Raw genomic sequence first — 27,325 nt, 5'->3', positions numbered from 1 at the left:
TACATTGTGATCTCCATATTTCCTTAATCATCCTCTTAAATTTCAATTCAGGCCCTGTTCTGAAGTGGTGCATCTTGGATAACGACACAGGGCGGGAATTTTTGGAGGGAGGGATTGTTTTAGATTAGTGGATGGATATATATTACTCCGAGTCCCAAAATTTGGTGGACTACTACGTTTTAGTCACACATAATCACATATCATATATGTTCGATCTGACGATCCCAATATTTCTTATATTCCTGAGTCATCGCTTCTGCTTTAAACTATCTATTGAAGAAAAAGAAAACTCTTGACGATAAACCCTAGCCGAGATTCCAGAAGAACGCCGTGAAGGTTAAAGTTCATTCCAGTTCCATATTTACATTTTGGAAGACTTCACTAAACTAGAGTTATCGATTATTAGAGCATCTTCTTTTGTTTGAGTTTCCTTATGCAGCCTTTTTCTTGTTTTAATGCAGGTATATCAAAGCCATCTGGAGCGGGGAAAACAACACCGCAGGTTCTAAAATGAAAGAGTGATTGCCTGGGAGCTATCTGGTTTGATCTATTTATGAATGTAGCTTAGTCCTCAAAATTTCCTTCTTAAACAGTTGTTAAAAATTTGTTCGTTTTCATTTTTTTGATGGAAAACTCCTGACTTATTAATGTTGCTCTTAAGTTGCACGACGTAAATCACTTTATTTTCGGCGTTATGGAATAGATTTTATTTGGAAAACATATAACAATAATTGCGAAAAAAAATATTTATGCGCGAAAGGGCGTTCCGTACTCTTTGGCACAAAGTCATCGAAATGTCAGAGACGGCCCTGTTTTAATTGTCTCGTCTTATCTACCTATATATTATATAACATGTCTTCACGATCAAATGCAGTGGTTACATGTCCCCGGAGTATATAGTGGGAGGAACATTTTCAGAAAAGTCAGATGTCTTTAATTTCGGAGTTCTGATTCTAGAGATCGTCAGCAGTAAGAGAAATAACATCTTTTACAATCCTGAAAAACCTATAAACCTCTTACTTCACGTGAGTATTTTGACAGTCTAACTCTTCAGCTATGTTGTAAAAGACGCTAGGCAAAGCGAGGCGCCAAACCTAGCGCCTAGACGCCGCGAAAAAATTAAAAAACTGCAGGTTACAGGCTTATTTTGGCGCCTGGGCGCCTTTTTTTGCCAGGCGCCAGCCCAGCGCTTAGGCCCCAAAGGCGCTCGCATTTTACAACATAGCTCTTCAGTAGACTAAAGTCTGTTGTGGATTATTAGCTTACATAGTTTGGAATTTGTTTTTTAGACTTGAAGACTTTGGAATGAAGGGAAATGGTCAGAGATTGTGGACGAGGCTTTGGGTGATCTGTATTCCCCATTAGAAGTGAAGAAATGTGTACATATTGGACTGTTATGTGTTCAGAATAGAGCAATAGATAGGCCAACAATGACTGAAGTGGATCTCATGCTTATCAGTGAAACAGATCGTCCATCTCCAAAAGAACCTCCATATACTTTCCCAGCATCATCAGTTAAGCGAGATTCGAAGACAACTGGCTGCTCAAACAATTATGTCACCATCACGGCAGTTGAAGGTCGATAGGATGCCAGACATATAGTTCAATAATTGGATATTTGGAACATATGTTATCTACTAAGTAACAACGCCAGAAATGTTATTTTGGAATTGCATATCGCTATATCAAATGTATAGTTGCACGATAATTGTGTTTGGAAGACCGAATAAAATTAAATTAAGTAATCAGTTCAAAGTGACATAATATAAAAAATTTGATGTCCCCACATATAACTTTGACCCTTGTAGGAGCCTTGCAAATTGTGACAATGGAAAGCCAGTCATTCCCATTGCTTTCCCATTTTAGTCAAAACACTCGCTCCTTTTAGGACCTGCAAAATGTTGTTAGACTAATTCCGAGGCTGCTGCTGGACTTGTCGGGGAGAGTCAAAAAAGGAGGCTTAGGCATTTCTGAGTGACTAGTCAAAGGTCGTTTATATAACGGGTCAAGCACTGCAGAGTGGTCCATTGATGCAGTCGCACTACTTTTACTCTCAATATAAGCTCTTTATCAATGATATATATTTTCTTTCCTATTAAAAAAAAAGCTTCAGCTTCTTCTTCTTTAAGCTCTTATCTTGTGTTCACTAGATTATTATCTCTCATGGAGTCTGCTTCCTTCCGCACACTCAGGTTATCTTCGGAGCACCTCTGTGTTTAAGTTGCTTTTTTTTTTTTTCATTTATTGTTTCTTAGGGTATTAAATTGTTAGATCAACAAAGAAATATGATTACAATAGCGAAATGACTAATTTTGCATCACGGTTATAAAAATGAGCACAATAACTTGTTTTCACGGTTCGAAAATGCATTCAAATTATTACTACACGTGACATCCACTTCAACCGGGTGGGAATAAAAAATTTAAACTCTTTATGGTCTCCACTCTTGATTATTGTAACAACTACCTGCTAGTCTCGGTCTTTTATCAGGGTATCTGTTCTTAAACTTCACACTTGCACTTCACCAATTTTAGCTTCTTCTTAGAAGTTTGGTCATGTATCTTGTGTTTCCTCCAATATTTCTCATGGACTCTGTTTCTTGCAAATGGCTTTTACTTACATTTCTTTTCATTTATTGGGCACCTTCAAGTAGAGGTGTTAACTTGGGTAATTGGTTGGTTGTTGAAGGATGGATGAAACCTTCATTATTTGATGGCATTATCAATGAACATATGCTTGTAAGTACTATTCTTTATGGGGTTATTATAGTTCTTTTAGTTTTGGTGGTTGTGTGCTTGTCAAATTTTATAATGAAGGACGGAGCAAAGGTTCAGTTTAAATCTCTGAGCTCAAATAAATATGTATGTGCAGAGGAGGGAGGGGATTCCGGCGTTGTCACCGTAGACAGGGAAAAAGCTAGTGGTTGGGAAACCTTCAGAGTAAGACAATCACAGAAATTAAACCAGAATTTGCATATTTGTTTTTTGAACTGCTATGGATTACTGTCTGTATTTATGTATATGTTCGAGATGTGTAAGATGATGCAACTATTCTCTGTTGCAGTTGTGGAGGGTATCTCCATCGGAATATCAGCTTCGTTCTTTTAAAGGACAGTTTCTATCCTGTGCTGAAGAAGGGGCCTCTGTCACCGCAACATCAGGATCACCGTCTTTAAAAGAAACGTTTACTATTGAAAGATCTAGCAATAATCGAGTTCGTATTAAACATTCTAGCGGTAGATATCTACAGGTGAGATACTCTCAGATATTTAAACTTCTCACTTGACATTCGATTCATTGTAATTAACCCATATATATCTGATACTTTTGACATTTTTAGGCATCTTCTGCAAATGAGCTAAAAGCAGACCATGTTGGGACCCCAGGATTTGATGATGGTAGTGCCGCCATATTCGAAATGACTTTTGATGGTGGCCGTTATGCAAGGAGAGTGTGGATGTAGGAAATGCTAAAACACACCCCGTTACTAATTTCTAGATCTAAATCTATTTCACAATCAAAATAAAGATTAATGTGCTAAATTATAAAGATAGACATAAAATTTACGTGGTTCGATCAATTTGATCTACATCCACGGGGTCATAGTTCACAATGATTGTTAAAATTACATAAGTTTACATTGAGACTCCATTAATGAATATTTGGAGCTCTGGTTTTATGGAGGAAGAAGAAGGAGATAATAATAATAATACCAAATCTGCCTTCTCTCTCTTGCCTTTCTCTTTATATAGGATATTACATAGTGGATGACACCTCATATTTCCTTTTATTTCATATTTCCTTTTATTTCCGATCCACCGTGCGACATTATCGCACAACCTTATATGAATCTTGCACACTTGATAACCTATGCGATACTTTGCCCCTACATTTTATCGCACAGCCTTATATGAATCTCGCATAATTGATAACCTATGCGATACTTTGCCCCTACATTTTGCCTCTTTTTTCTTGAATATCGCTTGAAGAGCGATCTTTAAGGAAAAATCCACCTTGTTGTAGTTGTTGGTGAGAGATGCGTGATGTTGGAGTAGTCTTTGATCTTTATTGTTGAAGGAACTACGCGAAAGAATACTGGACTTGAAAAGTAAGTACTTGTGTCTATTCTTTTGTGAAGTTCCGAAGCTTTGAGAAGTATATATGAAGTATCATTTCTTAAAGTATGCGAAGTATGAAGTATGAAGTATCCTTGAAGAAGTATAAGAAGTATGAAGTATCTCTGAAGTATAAGAAGTACTAATCCTTGAAATATAAGAAGTATTGCGAATCAATCATGCGAAACTTTTTTGATGTGATTCCTATTTCATGTCTTCTATTTCTCTTACTCCATTGTTGGTGAGAATTCTTGTTATTCATGAATGAGCGTCTTCTTTGGAAATGATTCTGATCGAAAAGATAAAGAACAAAAAATATTTTCTTGATAATCCATCATTGCCTTTGTTTTTCATCTATGAGGGAAGAACTCTTGAGAAAGTGTTGGATGAGCGAATTGATCTTCACGTCTTTTTTCTTTGAGTATAATGTCATCAAGTTGCTTATGCGAAATAATTGAGCGAAAACACTTATGCGACGAAATGTGTATGCGATGCTTATGCCATGTAATGCTTATGCGATGCTTATGCCATGGATGCGTATGCGATGCTTATGTCATGTAATGTATAGATAATGTTGAGTTACTTACCTTTGTTCTTTGTCCATCTTTAGTTCATCGTATCGCATTGTATTGTTGCTTCTTTTCCTTTATTCCTGCATAATAATAATATAATCATCATAATGTATAGGTCTATGTGTGTCTAGTGTGGTCTTACTTCGCCTCCCTATGTAGAGGTCTTATTGTTGCGTCTATTTGGTCGGGCGGAAAAATCGCAGGCAGTCTTTACACTTTCATGCAATGACCCATTGATCATGCCTTATCATCTCTTGTATTATTTCCTCATCAGGGTATCTCTATGCGAAAATGCGACAGGCCTAAGTACTCACGTGAGTAAAAGCCCCATCACATTGTCGTCTTTTGACAAAATACAGCTCCCTAATGGAGGGTGCCATCCTTATCTTCCCCCTGGTTTCCCCTTCAAGGAAGCTTACCTCTATCGGGTTAAGATTATGGCTCTTCCCATCCGGTATCAACAACCAGTTGATTTCGCAGTCTCGTATCCCACCACTTATGAGGTTTTGTGGTTACAAGACCGCATCCTAAGTGGGGTATCTTCGGACCGAATGCATCATAGTCAGGACTTGTCAAGAGTGGCAAGGTACGCTCCAGATGCACCGGGCACTCTTGACTCAACCGTGTACCTCGACGCCCTGCTCGAGTTTCTGCACTCCTTGGGAGAGCCTTTCTCACCTTAGTCTCTCAATCTAAGATTGTTATCTTAGACTGAAAATTTAAGGTATCTCTCCAGGATGGGCATCATCATTTGTTCTCACCCTAAATTTCGATAACTCAAGTTCCGGGGTCGGTGTAGCCTTTGCTTGAGTCATGCCTCCTAGGTTCTCCGACTATGACGTGCGATAAGCCTTACTTGTATATATTCTTCTGCCTCTTGCATGTATGCGAACTAGGTTGCACGCCTCATTCGGATTCCTAGCCAATCTGATAATAAATATCATTTTTGGTGCCTTTTATTAAGGTCTTATTTTATCATTTCTAATGTATTTTATTAAGGTCTTAGTTTATCATTTGTGATGCCTTGTATTAAGGTCTTATTTTTGCCTTTTCTTCTTTGATTTTCTTTCTTGTTGGATCGCTTTGTTTATCTTGATTCAAGTTCCTCTTGGTGCGTAGATATCTCTTTTAATTAAAATAGTTATAGCCTTGGCCCATTTTCTTCTTTGTGTGCTTCATGCGATGATAACCTCTTTTTAGAAAATTTCTGTAAAAATATATGTAGGAGGTAGGATTCGAACTCTGGAACTGTGACTTGCATATTCTTTGTTTGTTTGACCACTTGTGCATCTTTTCCTATGCAAAATAAACGCACATTTTTGAAACTTGTCTTCATCTTAGCGTTTGGAAAAAAATGTGAGTATAGGGTCGATCCTGGATTCGCACTAAGTTTCTCTTGGAATGTGCCAAAAAGTTTGCATGATGAAGGATTCGAACCCAAAATATATGTGGAAAATATGAGTGTATGCGAAATCGATCGCATGATGTCTTAGTCATGCCCTCCGTCATTCACCATCTGTTCTCTCTCCTGCTTGTGAAAGAAATCATATAGCCTCACACTTATTCAAATCTTCTTCCTGGCAGTTGTCCCTCCCTTCTGTTTCATAAGTTGATTGCTGGTGTCATCGTTCTGAGCTCCATCAGTTCTACTAATCAGAACCTACTCAAGTTCCATGTGTTGTTATTTCTTCATTTTGAAGTTTATTTCTTCGCTCTAGCTGGTTGGTACTGGACTGCATGATTTGTGCGTTATTATCGCATCCCTTAATATGTCTTTGTATGGTTAAGTTCTCATCTTTTGTCTTTGTATCCCTTTCCTTTGAACTTTGCTTCCTTGAATCTGTGCCATATGTGTAGAATTTGAAGTCTTTTGTGCGAATTTTTGTGCCATATGGATCTCTTCCTCTTTATTGTTGCTTCGCATCTTACTGTACCTATATTTGACGATGAACGTATTTGTGCTGCTGATGATGTTCCCTTTGCGTTACTCTCTTCTTCCTTACTCTCTTCTCCTTGTTGTTTCTTTCGTCTTTTAAACCTGTACTGCAATATGCAATGTATTCTTCTGTCCTATAATATGCAATGTATTCGTCTTTTAAACCTGTACTGCAATATGCAAAAGATGGTTAAGTTCTCATCTTTTGTCTTCGTCCTTTTTCTTTTGTCCTGTACGTCTTATTTTTTGCCGTGTGCGTCTTTGAAGTTTATTTTCCCTGGAAAGTTTATGCAAACTGATGTTATCTCCCTTAACTGTACACATGCGACTTTTTCCATTTCTTTCACATGTGCGGCTTTCTCTGATCAACTCCTGCACCATAGGGAGCAGCAACAATTTGCTGCAAGTTTCTTCTTCGCATGTACTTGCTCTTCTTCTTATAATAATATTCTAACGTCCTTATCTAGTCCATTCGTCTCCTGTTCGCACAAGTGTTAAAATGATTAATGTTATAATATTCTTTGCATTCTTCTTGTAGATTAACCAAGTTCTTTGTTGCCTCTGTTCACTGCAATCTAACAAATCAGAGAGTGAAACATTCACAATTTTCATTATTTCCTTTTTCACCCTTGAGGTTTATAGATCCAGTTGAATTCATCTCTAACAATTGCTAATTTCTTTGAATCCTCTTCAATCCAACAAGCAGGTAGTGTTTCTAGCGCCAAAAATGTAGTCGTAGGAAATCCTACAACACACCCCATTATTAATTTCTAGATCTAAATCTATTTCACAATCAAAATAAAGATTAAAGTGCTAAATTATAAAGATAGACATAAGATTTACGTGGTCCAATCAATTTGATCTACATGCACGGGGTTAGGGTTCACTATGATTGTTAAAATTACATAAGTTTACATTGAGACTCCATTAATGAATATTTGGAGCTCTGGTTTTATGGAGGAAGAAGAAGGAGATAGTAATAATAATATCAAATCTGCCTTCTCTCTCCTGCCTTTTTCTTTATATAGGATATTACATAGTGGATGACAGCTCATATTTCTTTTTATTTTTTATTTTCTTTTTTTCGGATCCACCATATTAAAGTGCGATATTATCGCACAGCCTTATATGAATCTTGCACACTTGATAACCTATGTGATACTTTGCCCCTACATTTTATCGCACAACCTTATATGAATCTCGCACACTTGATAACCTACGCGATATTTTGCCCCTACAGAGAGTACCAGCACGCTAACGGGCATGGACCTGAAAAAAAACAAGTGCTCACTGTAATTTTCTATCACTTTTATCTTTTTCTTTTGACAAGAAAATGACAAATTTCATAAAGCAAACTATCCTGTATATCTATTAGTCTATGTTAACATTAGTTGATTGCATTGTTTTCTTGTATATGACAAGTTTTGACTTGACTTAACTGTTGCTTATAGCTAGATGTTGAGTGCAGTTCAAACCTCTGGATAAAAAGAGGACACGGTAACTTGTGAAAAATCAGATCTTTATAACGAAAAATTTATTTGAATCGCAGGAACATAGAACAGCTACATTACACGAGATGACTTTCAGTTTCTTAACGACCACGGTATAAACACCGTCAGAATTCCTGTTGGGTGGTGGATTACCAAAGATCACAATCCACCCGCTCCTTATGTTGGGGGAAGTTTGGCAGCTCTAGATAATGCATTCAAATGGGCACAGTGGGTCTCTCTTTCCTTATTTTCTTGTACGTCATCCTGGTTCCTGGTTTTTTGAACATTGATTTACTTAAACTTGCTGCGCAGGGAGTTTGGCATGAAATGCATAATCGACCTTCACGCATGGACGGAACTAGGATTTATTGTTTGGGGGACAAATATATAGGCAAAGAAGTAATGCCGTAAAAGTAGGCGGAGGAAGGCCGTGAATTTTTTTTGGCCGTTGTTTATTCTTTGAAATGCTGTCACCAAAATGCCCAATAAGTTATAGACGTTTCAATTAGTGGCTGGATTTAGTAATTTGATAATTTTCATTTCTTTCCGACATAGTTTTGGTATTCAAGCCGAGTTTTATACGATAAATATCCAGTACCTGTACTTTTTATAGTAAATATCGTAGAGGATTCAAGGTTCTTTGAGTGATATATAAAGATAAGGGGAACAAGTATATACATACTTAAAATTTCAAGCCTAATATGATAACTAACTGAAGCCTAATATGTAATTAGGAAATTTTAGGGGGGACCGTTGTCCCCACTAGACGGTGTACAGCTCCGTACCTGCCTTCACGCAGCTCCAGGCTCCCAAAATGGAATGGATCACAGTTCCAGTCGTGATGGTTTTATTGACTGGATGAAATCGGATAATATCCAGCAAAGCCTTGATGCTATAGACTTCCTAGCTTCCATGTAAAATGTGTTTATCTCTTACGTATTCATAAACAATAAGTTAAACAATTACCTAGACACCTTTATTGTGTTTTTTTGTGCTCCAAATGAGCATGTTATCTTTCATTTGCAGGTATGGAAGCGATCCAGCTTTGTTGGGGATTGAGCTTTTGAATGAACCACATTCTCCTGAAGTTCCTTTGGATACAGTACTAAATTACTACAAAGATGGATATAACATTGTGAGAAAATATTCAGACAAAGCTTATGTTATAATGAGTCAGTTGATTGGCCCTGGAGACCCAGCTGACATTTATAAGGCTGGCACTGGTAAAAAAACGTAGTGTTGGACTTGCACTACAATAATCTCTTCGATGATAAATTCAATAGTATGAGCACACTGGAGAATATCGATTTCTTATATAATACCAGGAAAACTCAAATGGATTCCCTAAACGCTGCTGATGGACCATTGGTGTTTATTGGTAAGGCATTTTTCGCAAAAATATAATTTGTGTTTACTGGAAGTTCTTATTTATTTAGTAGCTTCCTGTCAACTCAGAATAAGAAAAGTAGTTTGTTTATAGCTGTAGTTGCAGGAAATCCTACACTACACCCCTCACAAGATTTCATTAACATTCAACTCATTTTAGGTTAATAATTTTTATTTTATTGATTAATCTCTTGAACAATCGTACAAGAAAAGAGAAAGGGAATAAGAACAACAACCACACTTGAATTTTCTCTCTTCTGTTTATTAGCTACTACTCTCCAAAAAGATCTCTCTTTTTTCCTTACAATTGAATGGCTATTTATAGGGAATTACATAATGGATGACAGCTAATCTGTCCTTTATTTTCGGATATGGCTTGCGACATTCTCGCAACCTTACAAATGTTAATCTCGCAAACTCCCTAATTTTCGCAAGATCATCAAATTTTTCTCATGATTTAGCTGATGTCGTTTATTATTTCGTTTCTGAAGTTGTTCTGCGACACTGTTGTGTTGTGTTGTTAATAATTTCGCTGAGGCATTATTGTTGCGAGGTTCTGATCCTACATCTTGCCTCTTCTCATATCTTCTCTGCGAAGTAAAGAACGATGTGAGAAGTGCCGCAACTGTCCATCTCTTCATATTCTGCATTTATCACACGTATCCTTTCTTTCATCTATTTCTTGACACGTCTTCTGTAACTGCTGCTTTTTAACCGCTCACGTCTTTTCTCATTAATAGTGTTTATCTTTTCGAGTTAAAAAATCTTCTCTATATATTCTTCTTACTCTTGTTTTCATTTTCTTTTTATTTTCTCTTCTCTTTTTACTCCCTCATCTCTGCAACTCTATTGTTCTTCCGTAAGTTCTGCCATTGCAACTTTTTCTTCTTTCTTCTTCTTTTAATCTTTTTAATTTCTTCTTCATATCCATACTGTTCCCTCTGTAGATCTTCATTGTTCGTAACTTTCTTCTCTTTTTAAATCTTACGAATTAATCTTCCTGCTGGTGTTTTCCATGGATTCATCGAGGTTAGTTTTCTTTTTTCTTTCTTATGGGGTTTTGCTGAAATTGATCTTGCTTACTGCCTTATTTGATGTTGTTTATTTGATTCCCATACTGTTGTTATTTCAGCAAAAACGCTTCTAACACCAAATTTACGGTTCAGAACCCTAATATTCCCAAATCGCAGCATAAGATTGTTGTAAACAAAAGAAAGTATGCGAATCATAAGGTAGTAAGAAAAATTATTCTTTTCTAATAACAATATCGTTGCCTTTGTTTCTTATCTGGATTGTGATTCGCAAGGTGATAAGGATGCGAACAAACCTCTCAAGAAATCTCGCCACCTCAAAACCGTTGAAACCTCTGTTCCGTTCCACTTACTTATCCCTTCAAAATCTCATGCGACATCTTCGCAAATTAAACCATTATCTCCAGTTCGCGAAAAAGGCCTCAGATTTCATTTCTTCAACTGACCTTTCAATGATTGAAACCCCCCTTATTAATCCTTCTGTGATTGAAACTTCTTCTCCTCCTATTGATAATGTTTCCCAACCTTCTATCATTGCCAATTCTCTACCTGAGCCTCTTCTTGTTTCGAAAGAAACTGCGGAAGGTAGATATTGCTTTCAAAGTTTTGTCTGAGGTCCTGGATGATGGCAAGAAGTCTCCCATAGATTCTGTCAAGTCTAGTGTTTGCGAAATTCTGAGAAAGTATCTTGGCTCTGACAGAGCTGCTTCGCAAGCAGCTTTGGAAAAAGAGTGTAACGCTCTTCGTCTAGAAAATCAAAAGCTCCAGAATGTTTCACTGGATAACGACAATCTTCGCAAGAATAATGATGAACTGAGAGGTATGATTTCCTTATCTGTGTCTTCAATTTTCTTTTCTAGTGATTATATCCTTTCCATATTTAATTTTCTTTGAAATCCCTTTTTTGCATGTTAAGCCTTAAACCAGAAACGAATAATGGAGAGATATCAATTTGAATCTTCTGTTGAAGAAGCCCGTGTTGATAAAGAGATTTTGATGGATCAGTATAACCAATTAGATAACCTTTATTCATACTCCGTTGATCATATAAATAATCTTACCAATGAAAATACTCAATTAGTTCAGAGGCAAAATTTATTAAGTAATGAAATATCTCTCCTCTCTTATTCTTTAACTAAAGCTAATCTAGGGATGGAATCTTTATCAGATGAGAATAAAACTCTATCTCAAGAGAAGCGAACTTGTTTAAACAAGATGGCGATATCTTCGCAACAACTTAGCATCCTTCAGAAAGTATTTGATGACCAAGAACAATCTCTCCGCTCTTTGAAAAATGAACTTAAAAAAGTAACAAAGTCATCTATCGCTGAAAGAGATACACTCATTCAAGGTAAAATAGATTTAAGTGTAAAGGAGAACCAACTTAAAGAACAATATTCCAAATTAGAAGAATCTTATTCTTCACTTGCGAAGAAAAATGCCTTTCTTATTTCTAAAGAGAAAAATCTTCAGTCTCGACTTAAAGTTTTAGTTGGTGATAAATTTGATGATGCGATGGACCGTTGGGAGAATAGTTGTCTGACCTTGATTCAACACCTTACTTCGCAAAAGGAAGGTAGTCATAAAAGTTTGACTGCCTTAACTATCTTTTCTTTGTCATACCTTTTTGAGTTCTTCATCTTACTGAAATTTTGTATTCTACCTTTCGCAGAGTCTGAGAAAAATCTTCATTCCTCCATTTCTGTTTTGGAGGCTAAATATGCCAAAATTCGCAAAGAAAATGCACTTCTCGTCTCTGTCCTTACTGGTTATCGCGACCGAGCAGAAAGAAGACTTGATTATCTTTCTTACTTTAAAGATATTCAAGATAGGAATCATCAGAGAGCACTTCTTCATCAAGTTCATCTCCGGGTTGAAGTTCTTGTGAATGATATTTTATTATCTAAATTTCTTCCTCCTACATCAATCGAACCTTTGGAAGTAGATGATGATGAAATTCCTCGTCCTGCTGATAGTGATTATGATTATGAAAGTGGTGGAGAGAATAGTCTTTTGGAAGATGAAGAAGAAATCCCTTCTAAAGAAGTAATTACTGGTGATAATCAAGATGGCAGCGAAAAAGAAATCCCTCTCAAAGAAATTATTGTCGGTGAAGATCAGAATCGAAATGAAGAGAAGGCCGGCGATAATGAGAACATTGGCGAAGAGCGTCCATTGTCTCCTTCTACTGGAATTAATACTGAAGCATGAGCTTCTTATCTAGTTCTATCTTCTTGAACTGTTTCATTTTTATTATTTCTTGCGAATAATATTCTTCAACCAACTTTGGAATTAATTTTCTCTTTTAGTATTTTGCTGGCGAGAAAGATAATGCTCTTGTTTACTGATTCCCATACTTGCCTCTCATTATCTATCTTGCGAGAAATGATCTGTTATGAATACTTATAAATATTTTGTTTTGTTATGTAGTCTTATTTTGCCTTCCTAGTTAAAGGTCTTATTATTCCACCCCTTGTCATTGCGACAAAATCGCAGGACGTTCTTCCACTTTCATGCGAAAACCCATTGATCTTGCCTTAAATTTTTCTTTTGTATTATTGCCTCTTCAAGAATGTTGCGACAATATGACAGGCCTAAATATTCTTGCGAAAATAAAGCCCCATGACATTGTCGTGTTGCTACGAAATCGCAGGACGTCTTCGCACTTTCATGCGAAAACCCATTGATCTCGTCTTATCTTTTTCTTTTGTATTATTGCCTCTTCAGGATTGTCGCACAAATATGACAAGCCTTAATACCCTTGCGAGTAAAAAGCCTCATGACATTTGCGTCTTAAGACACTTATCAGCTCCCTAATGGAGGGTGCCGCCCTTATCTTCCCCCTGGTTGCCCCTTCAAGGAGGCGTACCTCTACCATACAAGTTTGGCTCCTCCCATCCGGTCTTAACAACAACCAATTATTTTCGCAGCCTCTTATCCCTTTTACCTATAGGGATTATGGTTACGAGACTGCACCCTAAGTGGGGTTTTCTTCGGGCCGAGTGCAGTATAAGCCAAGACTTATCAAGAATGGAAAGGTACACTCCAGACGCCCCTGGCACTCTTGACTCAACCGTGTATCTCGGCGCCTTGGTCAGATTCTGCACTTATTGGGAGAGTCCTTATAACCTTAGTCTCCCAACCTAAGTCATATGCTTAAGCTGAGAATCCAAGGTTCCTCTCCCAGATGGGCTTTATTGACCCCAAGTCTCCATGACTCAGGTTCCGGTAGCGGTGTAGACTTTCCCTGAGCCATGCAACAGGTACAACCTTATATGACGTACTTTAGGTCTTACATTTTCCTCTTGCGAATTTTATTCGCGAACTACGGTGTACGCCATAAAGGTTCGCCCCTTTCTTTTATGTCATTGTTCTATGATTATCTTTGCGAAAGTTTCGCACATCATGATCTTGTTTTGATATGAATAATCTCGCAACTATTCTTTCAGAATCCATAACTTCTCAAAGCTTCTTATGGATAATATCTTTTTAAGTACAATCTATTCCATGGTCTGTCAAGTCTATGACCAACATCTCTACCTTCTGGATCTATTAATTTATAAGCTCCTGTCCCAACTATTTCCTTAATAATGTAAGGTCCATCCCATTTTTTCGCTAACTTTCCACCATTTTCTCGCTGATATATTGGTCTTTCACGCAGAACTAAATCTCCTGGTTGAAATTCGCGTAGTTTGACACGTTTATTATATTCTCGGGCTAATCTTCACTGATAATTCTCCATATGTTGTAAAGCTCTTTCTCTTTTTTCTTCTAATTCATCAAGTTTACTTAAGATCAAACCCGCACTAAGATTTTTCTCCCAAGCTTCTCTCTTTGTCGTCGGAATAACAACTTTTGTTGGTAACACCGCTTCAACTCCGTATGTTAAACAAAAGGGCGACATTCCAGTAGCTTCTCTCCTAGTTGTGTTATAAGCCCATATTGCATTATATACTTGTTCGAACCATGCTCTATGATGTCCTTCTAATTTCTTCTTTAGTATATCTGCAATTGTTTTGTTTGTTTCCTATGCCTGCCCATTAGCTTGTGGATACAGAGGAGTAGCCTTTCCACATTTTATTTTAAATGCATTAAGTAACATCTCTATGTTCTGTCCTTCAAATTGTTTCCCATTATCAGATACCAACTGCGCGGGAATTTTGAATCTGCAAATGATATTTTCGAATATGAATGTAAAGATATCTTTGTCACGAATATGCTGTACTGCCTTTACTTCTGCCCATTTTGTGAAGTAATCTGTTGCGACTATTAAGTATATTTTTTGTCCAGATCCTGGTAAAAATGGACCCACAATATCTAATCCCCATTTTCCAAAAGGCCATACACTGGTGGAAGATGACAATGGTGCTCCAGGTGCATGTATTTTCTTTCCGTGACGCGGACAATCTTCGCAACGTCTTGATATTTTTTTTGCATCTTCGTGCATGTATGGCCAGTAATAGCCTTGCATTTTTTCTCTATGTGCCAAAGATCTTCCCCCGCTATGATTGCCAGCATTCCCACTATGTAAGATTTTTAGCACCTTTTCTCCTTCTTCTCGTGTCAAACATCTGAGTGATGGTCCATTAAAGGATTTTCGGTATAGCAGCCCATCTCTTAATTCATAATTTGTTGCGCGGATTTTTAACTTGTGTGCTTCCAATCTGTTTCTTGGTGTTTCTCCTTTCGCCAAATATGCATGAAGTTCTGTTCTCCAATCTGCGATAATGTTCATTTGTTCTTCTTCTCCACCTTCTACCATCATTATGTTCACTTCTTCTTCTTCTTTATTGATTGATTGTGACAGAAGTGTCTGTATTTTTATGCATCTCGCAGTTGGATCTGTCATCATGCTTGAGATGAAAGAAAAAGCGTCTGCGAGTCTTTTATCCTTCCTTGAAATGTGCCTCCATTTTATCTTTGGGATTTTCGCTGACAATTCTTCAACGAGTTTCTTGTATTTCTTCAGGGATGGTTCATTTGTAGTGTACTTTGCCTTTATTTGGCGAATAACTAGCTGCGAATCACTAGTGATCCTGTCATTTTCTTGTTTCATTTCTATTGCGAACTTTAAGGAATGTACCGCAACTTCATATTATGTTTCGTTATTAGTGGATGTGAATTCCAATCTGAATGAAAAAGCCATCTTCGCTCCTTATGGCGAAATTAAAACAATTCCAACTCCATTGCCTTCCCCATTTGATGATCCATCTACCAATATCTCCCATCTATTTGGTTTTGTTAATAAGTCTTTTGGATCTCCATGTTATTCTTCTATATCCATCATCTCTTCCACCGCCTCATCATCTTCTAAAGGAAATTCTGCTAAGAAATCTACGACAACTTGTGATTTTGGTGAAGATAATATTTCATACTTGATTTCGAAATGTCCTATTTGTGCATTCCATCTCTCCACCCTACCTTATCTTTTTGAATTATTCATCACTGATTCAATTGGTATTTTTGTTAGCACCCTTATTTTGTGTGCTTGAAAATATATTCGAAGTTTAAATGCGGCGTATACTAATGCTAAAATTAGCTTCTCAATCTTTGAATAATTCCTCTATGCAGCATTAAATGTTTTGCTGATGTAATAAATGAGCTTTTCCACTCCTGCGTCCGTTCGCAATAACACAACGCTTAAAGCATGTGATGTTGTCACAAGATAGATCAATAGTTCTTCTCCTGGTTCTGCCTTTTGTAAAATAGTTGTATTCATAAGGTGTTCCTTGATCCCTTGAAAAGCTTTTTCACATTCATCAGTCAATTTGAACTTCGCATCCTTCTTGAGTGTATTAAAAAAATGCTTACATTTGTCTAATTATCGCAAAATGAATCTTCCTAGCGAAGCTAACAGTCCGTTCAATTTTTGTACATCCTTTATCGTTGCTGGTGTTGGCATGTCACGAACTGCTTGTACCTGTTCTGGATCAACTTGTATTCCTTCTTTCTATACAATGTAGCCTAAAATTTTTCCTGATGCAACCCCAAAAATGCATTTTTCAGGGTTCAGTTTAATATTATAATGCCGCATCTGTTCAAAAATCTCCCTCAAATCTTGTACATGATATTTAGCTTCTTTACTTTTCACTAAAATATCATCCACGTACACCTCTAATGTTTTGTGTATCCATTTTGCGAACACCTTCTCTACCATTCTTTAATACGTTGCTCCTGCATTTCGCAAACTAAACGGAATTTTTGTATAACAGTATAAACCTCTTGGAGCGAAAAAAGCAGTGTGCTCTTGATATTCTTTAGCGAGAAGGATTTGGTTATAAACTTTGTACCCATATAAAGAAGACACTCTATCATTTCCCGCTGCTGATTCAACCATTTGAGGAATATCTGGCAATGGAAAACTATCTTTAGGGCAAGCCTTGTTTAAAACAGTGAAATCTATGCAAATTCTTATCCCTTTATTTTTCTTTGGAACGACAACCATATTTGCTATCCACTCTGGGTATTTAGCTTCTTTTGTAATTCCCGCCTCAAGCATTTTCTGTAATTCTTCTTCTATTTGAGGATGGTAGGTTGTTGGGATTTTTCTGATTCTCTGTTTAAATGGTCTCACATTCTTGTTAATCTCCAACTTATGACATGTAACAGATCTATTCCAGGTATCTCATCCATGCTCCCCGCGAAAATGTCTTTATATTCACGTAAAAGATTGACAGTTCTTTCTTCCTCTTCTGCATCCATCTTGGTTCCAATCCTCAATATTAGGGGTTCTTATATAGTCCCAACATTTACTTCTTTTGTTTGTTCTGCCGCAGTGTAACTGGCCTTGGGTTCTCCCATTGGTGTTGGCTCTTTTATCATCTTCGCAGGTCCATCTCCTTCCTCCGAAATTTCGCTGGGTATTCCTTTACCTTCTTTTGCTCTTATCATGTACACTCTAAATTCTTCTTCTTTCTTTGCCTCCTTTGCTATTTTTCTGCAAAATTGTCGTTTTTTTGCTTGTCCTTCATAATGTTTTACTTCAATTTGATAACATAATTTTGCATTGTCAATATCTCCTCTAATCTCACCTACTCCATTTGGCATGGGGAACTTGATGCATTGATGCAACGTTGATGCTACAGCTTTAATTGCGTGTATTCATGGCCTCCCCAACATCATGTTATATGGTGATTCCATATCCACTACGCATAGTGTCACTTGTGTTTCGATCTCTCCTAGTGGAATTCGCACCACTATTTCTCCTTTAGGTTTTGTTGTGGATTTTCCAAATCCATGAACAAGACATCTCTTCATCATTGAATTCCATTCCTTTGAACGCATGATAGAATATTATATCCACTTAACTTCCTATATCGAATAAAGTTCTGTTAAATATTCATTCTTCCGTGGATTTTGTTGTTGTCCCCTTCTCTTTTCGCGTAATAGGTACTGTAATAACCAATGGAGATGTGTGGTTCAAATTTTCTTTTTGTATCTCTGCTGCTATGAATGTAAGTTTTTGCTTTTCCCAATCTTTCAAGGGTGATGTCTTTTCTACCGCCGTAACCTTCCTTCCTTCAAAATCTCGTTTATGAATCCTTCCTTTGATATTTTCATGGAATTCATTAACCATTGTTTTTGTTATCATATTACACTCCAATATTTTATCATCTTCATTGACTCTAATTATTTTTCTTTTAACTGGTTCACTGATTTGTTTAATCACTTTCTTGATTTGAACAATCTCAACAACAACCTTCAACTTTCAACCTTCAGTCCCTATTTCTATCGCCATTATGTAGTTGCAGGAAATCCTACACTACACCCTAATTTTCGGATATGGCTTGCGACATTCTCGCAACCTTACAAATGTTAATCTCGCAAACTCCTTAATTTTCGCAAGACCATCACATTTTTCTCATGATTTAGCTGATGTCGTTTATTATTTCGTTTCTGAAGTTGTTCTGCAACACTGTTGTGTTGTGTTGTTAATAATTTCGCTGAGGCGTTATTGCTGCGAGATTCCGATCCTACAATAGAAACATTAAAATACGAAGTTACTTAGCTATTTCGTTGGAAATGAATTCAGGGGAATGGTTGCACGAATTTGGCAGAGGCGGGTCACAAGAGGATTATCAAAACTTCGGTAGAGCACAGTTAGATGTGTATGGATCAGCTTCTTTTGGATGGGCATATTGGTCATTCAAGAATGTTCAGCAACACTGGTCTCTCAAGTGGAACATCAACAACAATTACTTGCAGTTTTAGGTGCACACATTGTCATTTGAGTTATTAGAATCTGAAATATACTCCATCCGTACCATTATTAGTTGACCTATTTACTTTTAAATTTGGTCCCATAATAGATGACATATATCACTAAACAACGATATACTGTATTTATAAAATTATCTTCTTAATTGATTATTGTTAGTTTAAGAATTACACATAATTTGATAGGCATGTTTATATTCTATGCGTAGGTGTTTTAAAATGCTTTTCAATGGTATGAAGTTTGCGAACATCCGTGGTGTAGTTGAGAGATAAATCATTTCAAAATTTCACTAGTTATTATCCATAAGGGTATAATTGTAAAAAAATACTTAAAAAAAATACTTTTTTACCTTTTACCTTAAAAATTGTGCAAACTTAAACTAGGTCATCTAATAGTGGAACAGAGGGAATAAGAGATTTTAATGTCCGGTCACGTAAGATCGGCTTTTGTCTTACAGTTTCAGTGATTAAATATATGGGTTGCATTATCCGGTACAGGAAACTTCACCAAGAAAGCAACGTACGAAGCCATTTTCGGCTACTCTGCATGGTTGTCCTGTAGTCACTTAAGTGTATGGTCCTGACTTGGGACACTAATGAATAAGCATAAATAAACTCTACATTGTAATCAGTTCCCTTACAGGATTTTGTTTCCATGTACTAAGTGAGATATATTAACCAAACCAAAACAGGATACAAACAAAAAACAGAAAACAAATTGTTTTCAAGCTATCAGATTAGGACATGCCCTATTCTGAGATGTAGACAACAATCTATTGGTAGTAATACTACCTTCTTTTTGATTATTAAAAATTGAAGATTTTCTTGCCTCCGCCGCAATCTTATCAGCCACAGAGTCGCCAGATCTGTGGATGAATTTGAAACCCAAAAAGTTGTTGCAGTCTTCTTAGATTTGCACCGCTTCCTTCACCAATTGAATGATGTAAGTACTCGAAATGTAACTAAGAAAAGTTGAGGCTTTATGGATATGATTTTATTATGATTTTCTATTATTAAATCACATATTGAATTTTACCTATGATTTTGTGGCGTTCTATCATCTAACACCTTTTTTTATACAAGTACTACGGTAAACTCTCTTGATAACTTTACTCAGAAAGAAATAACCAAGAAAAAAATAGAGGTAGGAAACCAAAATAGCATGAAGGCTAAGAGGAGTTACCGGTTCTACATAACACACAAAATCTTACCCTCCAATATTTAGTAACATGTAGATACGAAATATCGCATCGCCTCCATGGAACAAGTTAAAATCCCTTATAACGCTAGAAAAAGTTCATGACACGCGTGAAGATACAATCCTAATGAGTCACAATTGAAGTAAGTGATGACGTCGTGATAGCTGGACGATAATAGAAGAGATGTGAAGATAAGGTTCACATGAAAAATGTGATATCTTCTGCGAAAGAAAGTTTGACTTCCTTATATCAATGCGATGATATTGCGTAGGGATAGCCGAGATATTAGGAGACAAAAACGACTTTATTAGTTGTCATCCACACTATACTATGTAATAAAAGATGTCACCCATTATGTAAAGGCCCAAAACAGAGGCGAGAGAGCATTGTAAAGAGGGTTGAGATCTTTATTAGTCTAAGTAATATCTTGGAGAGAAAGTTGAGAGTTTAAAATTAGGATTTGCATTCAACTTGAATTGTAACAACACCTTCTTCATAATAATATTAGAGAGTTTATACTTTGAAGTGGAACGTCCTGAATTATTAGTAGATTATCATAAGGGTGTGGTTGTAGGATTTTCTGCAGCTACATTTTGGCGCATAGAAACAACTCGGAGGAGTAAGAAGATTCATCCTCACCCGTTGAGTTGTTTTGAAAGATGGTTTGAGTTCATCACTTTCATAGGTTTTATGTTCTAAAGTTTTCAATCATCTTGTATTCACGAAACTCATGTTTTAGAGATTTTATCATCTTTAAGTTTTAGATCTGTATTTGGTTGAAGTTTTCTTAAGTCCTCAAATTTTTTCAAGTTTTGATGATATTAGAATATAGAGATATTCACCATTTTATGAAGTTTTACCAAATATCGTTAAGTTTAAGAGTTTGTGATTTATTGTTTGTGGTAAAACTATGGTTCAAATCCTCATATTTCTTCAGTACATCTTAGTTAAAGGAGTTTTCATTACTATTGGGTGTTTTTGAGGTTTTCTTAGATCCATTAGTAACATCATCGATTAACAGTTTGAAAATACTTCCATATTGAGTCCATATTAAATCGGTGAGTTGGCAATATATTTATCAGTAGCTTGTTAGAAAAGTTATATTTAGATTTCTTAATGGTGAGAGTAGTATCAAGGGAAGAGCACATGATAGCCACACGCAGGAGAAAACGAGTTGTAGAAAGGAGAAGGATTGAAAACGGAGACAAACATGTTGCAGGAGCGAGACGTAATCAACCACAAGGCATCCCAACACAAAGCACTGATCGAGAAAAGGAAGAAGGAGAATGATTCACTGGAGAGGACGAAGAAGAGGATTAACCTACATGTGATAACCAGGAGGAACCTACTGATGAAGAAAACATGACCATCGATCAGCTGAGGTAACAAATCGCACAAGAAAGAGAACGAGAAAGAGATTTGCTGGAACAACGAATAAGACTTGTTATATAGATTGTGATATTGATGAACGAAAACAACAAACTTCAAGATGATAAATCTTACACCACTTCTAGAATAAAGACTGGAGATTTAGAATCACGAACTAGTAGAAGTTCTTCAAGCATAAGAAGATTGTGTCCACATAGCAAAGAGAATACTGAATATGAGGAACATTGGAGGAAAAGTCTCCCAAGGGAGTAAAGCGAAGATGAAGAATATTGAGGGAGAGATCTTACCAGAGACAATGATGAAGGCGGGTGAAAAAGCGGGGGTCTAACAACCACACCCAATATTTCTTTTAGGCAATCTGTATGGACTAACTCGAATATAATTTCCAAGAGAATCAACTAAACAGTCTGACTATATCAAAGAAAATATATCCAAGAGTTATATCTCAGTTTCTCAAATCAATCTGCAATCGAATTAGAAATATGTGATCCGGATTAATATGAGAAACAACTTGAACGGTACCAAAGACCAATATTCAAGTGCCAATCAATTTATATCAACAATAAATGGTTGGATTATCTAATTGATTGAACTACGCACAACCTGTGATATTTCAATTATATAAAAATATAACGCGGAAAAGAAATAACACAGACACCAGAAGTTTTGTTAACGAGGAAACCGCAAATGCAGAAACACCCCAGGACCTAGTCCAGTTTTGAACACCACACTGTATTAAGTCGTTGCAGACTCCAGCCCACTACAAATTAACTTCGGACTGGAATGTAGTTGAACCTATCCAATCTCACACTGATTAAGGTACACTCGCATTCCTTACGTCTATGAATCCCAGCAGGACTCTACGCACTTGATTCCCTTAGTTGATCTCACCCACAAACAAGAGTTGCTACGAAACCAAAGTCGAAGATTTGATAAACAAATATGTCTCACACAAAAAAGTCTATTGAATAGATAAATCTGTCTCCCACAGAAATACCTACGAGTTTTTATTCCGTCTTTTGATAAATCAATTTGAATATGAACCAATTGATACACCAGACTTATATTCCCGAAGAATATCCTAGCAATATCAATCACCTCGCAATAATCTTAATCGTATGGAAGCGAAACAAGATATTGTGAAATCACAAAGAATGAGACGAAGAGCTTTTGATTACTTTTTATATCTTACGTAAAGGAGATAGATCTCGAGCAAATATTAGAGAAGATAGTACTCGAATACGATAAAATAAAGTAAGATCAGAATATCCAACTACAAAGAAAATAGTTGGATCTGACTTTAGAATCCCAATGAAGTCTTTAAATCGTATAATGGTTTTAGAAAAACCTAGGTTAAAGGAGAATCGACTCTACTCCCAACTAATACACAGGAGGTGTGGGTATTAGGTTTCCCAGTTTCTAGAGTTCTCCCTTATATAGTCTTTAAATCAGGGTTTGCAACCAATGTTACCTTGGTAACAAATCATTCAATATTCACCGTTAGATGAAAACCTGATTAGATTCAAGCTAATATCTTTCAACCGTTAGATTGTCTTAGCTTGTTACACATATGTGAAATGTACCTTCATTTAGATATGTGTAACCATACATAAAAGTGTAAACTTGATTGGCTCAACAATATGTAATCGAAGAAACCCCATTAGGCTGAACATCATTACTCAGAACTGTTGCGCCAAAGCCTGCGGAAGCGTTAGGTTTGCACAAGAATAAAAAGTATTTAAAGAGGTTGAATCCTCGGGAAGGAATAAGAAATTTTATATATCACCGTATAGGTTGGAATATACAAAGCCTTAGACGAGAAGAAGAGAACTCTTACTTAGTTCTGGTATATTTTATCTAGTTCTCTCTATGGCTATTTATACATATCAATAGGGTTGTACACATTCCTTAATAAGGATCAATATCCTAAAAGTATAGGGTTTCCTAAATTAACTCTAATAGGCAAACCTCTTAAGTTGCTATACTTAGGACACTAGTAATTGGTTTCCCAAACCAACTAGATTTCCTAATCTAGTCCTTGACCATCCTACCAACAATTCTCCACCTGGGATCATGCATTCATGCATGATACGATCAATGGAAAAATCACCTCGATCTTCCAACGTCGATTGAACCATCAATGGTTTCCTACGTAACCTCAATAGGAATCAAACCCGACCGTAGTTCTATCAAATGACCTTGCTAGAAGACCTCCGCCAGTTTTCTAAGAACATCTACCCCAAAAGGGCCTTTCACAAAACAGGAAGGATGTGCATCAATTTCAAACTATGCTGAAACTTGATCCCAGATACTACTTTAGTCAACATATCAGCTGGATTGTCTTTGGTATCGATCTTCACAAGTACAATGTCTTTTTCTTCCAGAATTTCTCTCACAAAGTGAAATCGTATGTTTATATGTTTGGTTCTAGCATGATGAACTTTATTCTTAGCCAAATAAATTGCACTTAGACTATCAAAATGCACCGGCAGTTGCTCTTGCACAACTCCTAAGTCATCTAGCAAACCTTGTAACCATATAGCCTCTTTAAATGCCTACGAGTTTTTATTCCGTCTTTTGATAAATCAATGTGAACATGAACCAATTGATACACCAGACTTATATTCCCGAAGAATATCCTAGTAATATCAATCACCTCACAATAATCTTAATCATATGGAAGCGAAACAAGATATTGTGGAATCGCAAAGAATGAGACGAAGAGCTTTTGATTACTTTTTATATCTTACGTATCAGAGATAGATCTCGAGCAAATCTTAGAGAAGATATTACTCGAATACGATAGAATAAAGTAAGATCAGAATATCCAACTACAGAGAAAATAGTTGGATCTGACTTCTGAATCCCAATGAAGTCTTTAAGTCGTTAACCTATAATGGTTGTAGAAAAACCTAGGTTAAAGGAGAATTGACTCTAGTCGCAACTAGTACACAAGAGGTGTGGGGATTATGTTTCCCAGTTGCTAGAGTTCTCCCTTATATAGTCTTCAAATCAGGGTTTGAAACCAATGTTACCTTGGTAACAAAGCATTCAATATTCACCGTTAGATGAAAACCTGATTAGATTCAAGCTAATATCTTTCAACCGTTAGATTGTCTTAGCTTGTTACACATATGTGAAATGTACCTTTCTTTAGATATCTTAAACATACCTAAACGTGTACACTTGATTGGCTCAACAATAGTTAATCGAAGAAACCCCATTAGGTTGAACATCATTACTCAGAACTGTTGCGCCAAAGCCTGCGGAAGCGTTAGGTTTGCACTACTATGAGGTATCTCAATATCGCCAAGAACACAATCGTACACACAAGAAGAAAAAATATTTAACGAGGTTGAATCCTTGGGAAGGAATAATAAATTTTATATATCACCGTATAGGTTGGAATATACAAAGCCTTAGACGAGAAGAAGAGAACTTTTACTTAGTTCTGGTGTATTTTCTCTAGTTCTCTCTATGACTATTTATACATATCAATAGGGCTAGACACATTCCTTAATAAGGATTACTATCCTACAAGTATAGGGTTTCCTAACTTAACTCTAAGAGACAAACCTCTTAAGTTGCTATACTTAGGACACTAGTAATTGGTTTCCCAAACCAACTAGATTTCCAAATCTAGTCCTTGACCATCCTCCCAACAATTCTCCACCTCGGATCATGCATTCATGCATGAGACGATCAATAGAAAAAATCACCTCCATCTTCCAACGTCGATTGAACCATCACTGGCTGCCTACGTATCCTCAATAAGAATCAAACCCGACCGTAGTTCTCTCAAATGACCTTTCTAGAAGACCTCTGCCAGGTTCCTAAGAACATCTACCCAAAAAGGGCCTTTCACCAAACAGGAAGGATGTGCATCAATTTCAAACTATGCCGAAACTTGATCCCAGATACCACTTTAGTCAACATATCAGCTGGATTGTATTTGGTATCGATCTTCACAAGTACAATGTCTTTTTCTTCAAGAATTTCTCTCACAAAGTGAAATCGTATGTCTATATGTTTGGTTCTAGCATGATGCACTTGATTCTTAGCCAAATAAATTGCACTTAGACTATCAAAATGCACAGGCAGTTGGTCTTGCATAACTCCTAAGTCATCTAGCAAACCTTGTAACCATATAACCTCTTTAAATGCCTCAGTCACTGCCATATATTCTGCCTCCGTACTTGAAAGCGCCACAGTAGACTGCAAGATTGATCTTCCAACTTACTGGTGCCCCTGTTATGGTAAATAAATACCCTGTAGTTGAACGTCTCTTGTCCAAATCACCAGCATAGTCAGAATACACATACCCAACACACAACTGATTGTTACTTGTATCCGTCACAAATTCCAAGCCAACATCAACCGTACCATAAAGATACCTCAAAATTCATTTCACAGCTTGCCAATGTTCCTTACCAGGACGACGCACATAACAGATGACCATACTAACATCATGTGAAATGTCCCGCCTTGTACATACCATCGTATACATCAATCTACCAACAACCTCAGCATATGGGACTTGGAACATATATTTTCGCTCTTCTACAGTAGTGGGAGACATACGTGCATTCAACTTAAAATGAGCAGTAAGGGGAGTACTTACAGATTTAGTTCCATCGTCAAAATTATGTAACACTTTCTTCAAATATTCCTTTTGAGACAAACAAATCTTACCCTTCACTCTGTTATGTTGAATCTTCATACCAAGAATATTCTTACCTTCTCCCATATCTTTCATCTCGAACTCAGATGACAACTTGTGCTTCAAATTATCAATCTCTTTCTTGTTATTCGATGCTATCAACATATCATCGACATACAAGACCCAATATATGAAAGACCCATCACGTAGCTTCTTAAAGTATACACAATGTTCATAGTGACTTCTTGTGTATGTTTGGCCTACATAAACTGGTCAAATCGCTTGTATCATTGTCTTGGAGACTGCTTGATACTGTACAACGATCTCTTCAGGTTACATACACAATCTTCTTTTCCAGCGACCTTGGAACTTCAGTAGCTACTTCTCTTGCAGACCCACTGTCTTCAGATGTATTCTGAACAGATACATACTTAGATGGAAGTGGTGGAGTTGCATCAATCTCCACCTGATGCAAAGGCTCACTAGTACTGGTGATTCTGTTCTCCACCTTCCGAGAACCCCAAGACTTTACCATAGACATCTCATCAAATGTGACATCTCTACTCATGACTATCTTCTTCTCAACTGGATTACAAATCTTGAACCCTTTTACTCCACTATTCATACCCACATAGATTCCTTTCACAGCATGGCTATCAAGCTTGTTTTCACTAACATGATACCACGCAGGACAACCAAAGATATGAATTGAGTCATAATCATAAGCTGGTTTACCAAACCACTTCTCCATAGGAGTTTTACCTTCTGATGCAGCTGATGGCAACCTATTAATGAGGAAGCACACATATGTAAATTCCTCATCCCAAAACGCCTTACCTAATCTAGCAATAAATAACATACATCGTACCTTCTCCAGCAAAGTACGATTCATGTGTTCAGCTAACCCCTTTTGTTGCGGTGTCTTCTTAACTATGAAGTGTCTTTTTATCCCCTCATCCTAACATACTTGCAATAATGGATCACTCTTATGCTCTCCACCATTGTACGAACGTAGTACTTTGATCTTTCTGCCAGTTTGAGTCTCAGTTACTTTTTTCCACCTCACAAATACTTCTAGGACTTCATTGAAAAAGTGGGGGTCTAACAACACCACCCAATATTTCGCTTAGCAATCTGTATGGACTAACTCCGAAACACTTTGCTAGAGAATCAACTAGACGGTTAGACTCAATCTAGATAAAAAGTATCTCAATGAGTTATTATCTCAATCTCTCCATTTGATCTTTACTCAAGAAAATAGAAACCTGCGAGTCTTTATCAAAGAGAGATAACTTGGACGGTACCAAAGACTAATGTCCAATGGTCAATCA

At 36.8% G+C, this 27,325-nt stretch overlaps 1 protein-coding gene and 1 pseudogene across 1 annotated transcript; both read left to right on the top strand.

Annotated features, from left to right (window-relative positions):
* The first annotated feature begins 881 nt into the window (after window positions 1-881).
* Window positions 882-1,586, top strand: LOC113357663 (G-type lectin S-receptor-like serine/threonine-protein kinase At1g11300). Its single transcript, XM_026601107.1, has 2 exons — window positions 882-969; window positions 1,312-1,586. The coding sequence occupies exons 1-2, from the start codon at window positions 882-884 to the stop codon at window positions 1,584-1,586; spliced, it is 363 nt and encodes a 120-aa protein (XP_026456892.1).
* Window positions 1,587-2,233: 647 nt separating this feature from the next.
* LOC113357655 lies at window positions 2,234-18,740 on the top strand (annotated as a pseudogene).
* The last annotated feature ends 8,585 nt before the right edge of the window (window positions 18,741-27,325 follow it).

Source organism: Papaver somniferum, chromosome 1 (assembly GCF_003573695.1).
Source record: "Papaver somniferum cultivar HN1 chromosome 1, ASM357369v1, whole genome shotgun sequence".
NCBI classification, from domain to species: domain Eukaryota; kingdom Viridiplantae; phylum Streptophyta; class Magnoliopsida; order Ranunculales; family Papaveraceae; genus Papaver; species Papaver somniferum.
The sequence above is the reverse complement of the archived record's forward strand: the minus strand, read 5'-3'. Positions and strand labels throughout refer to the sequence as shown.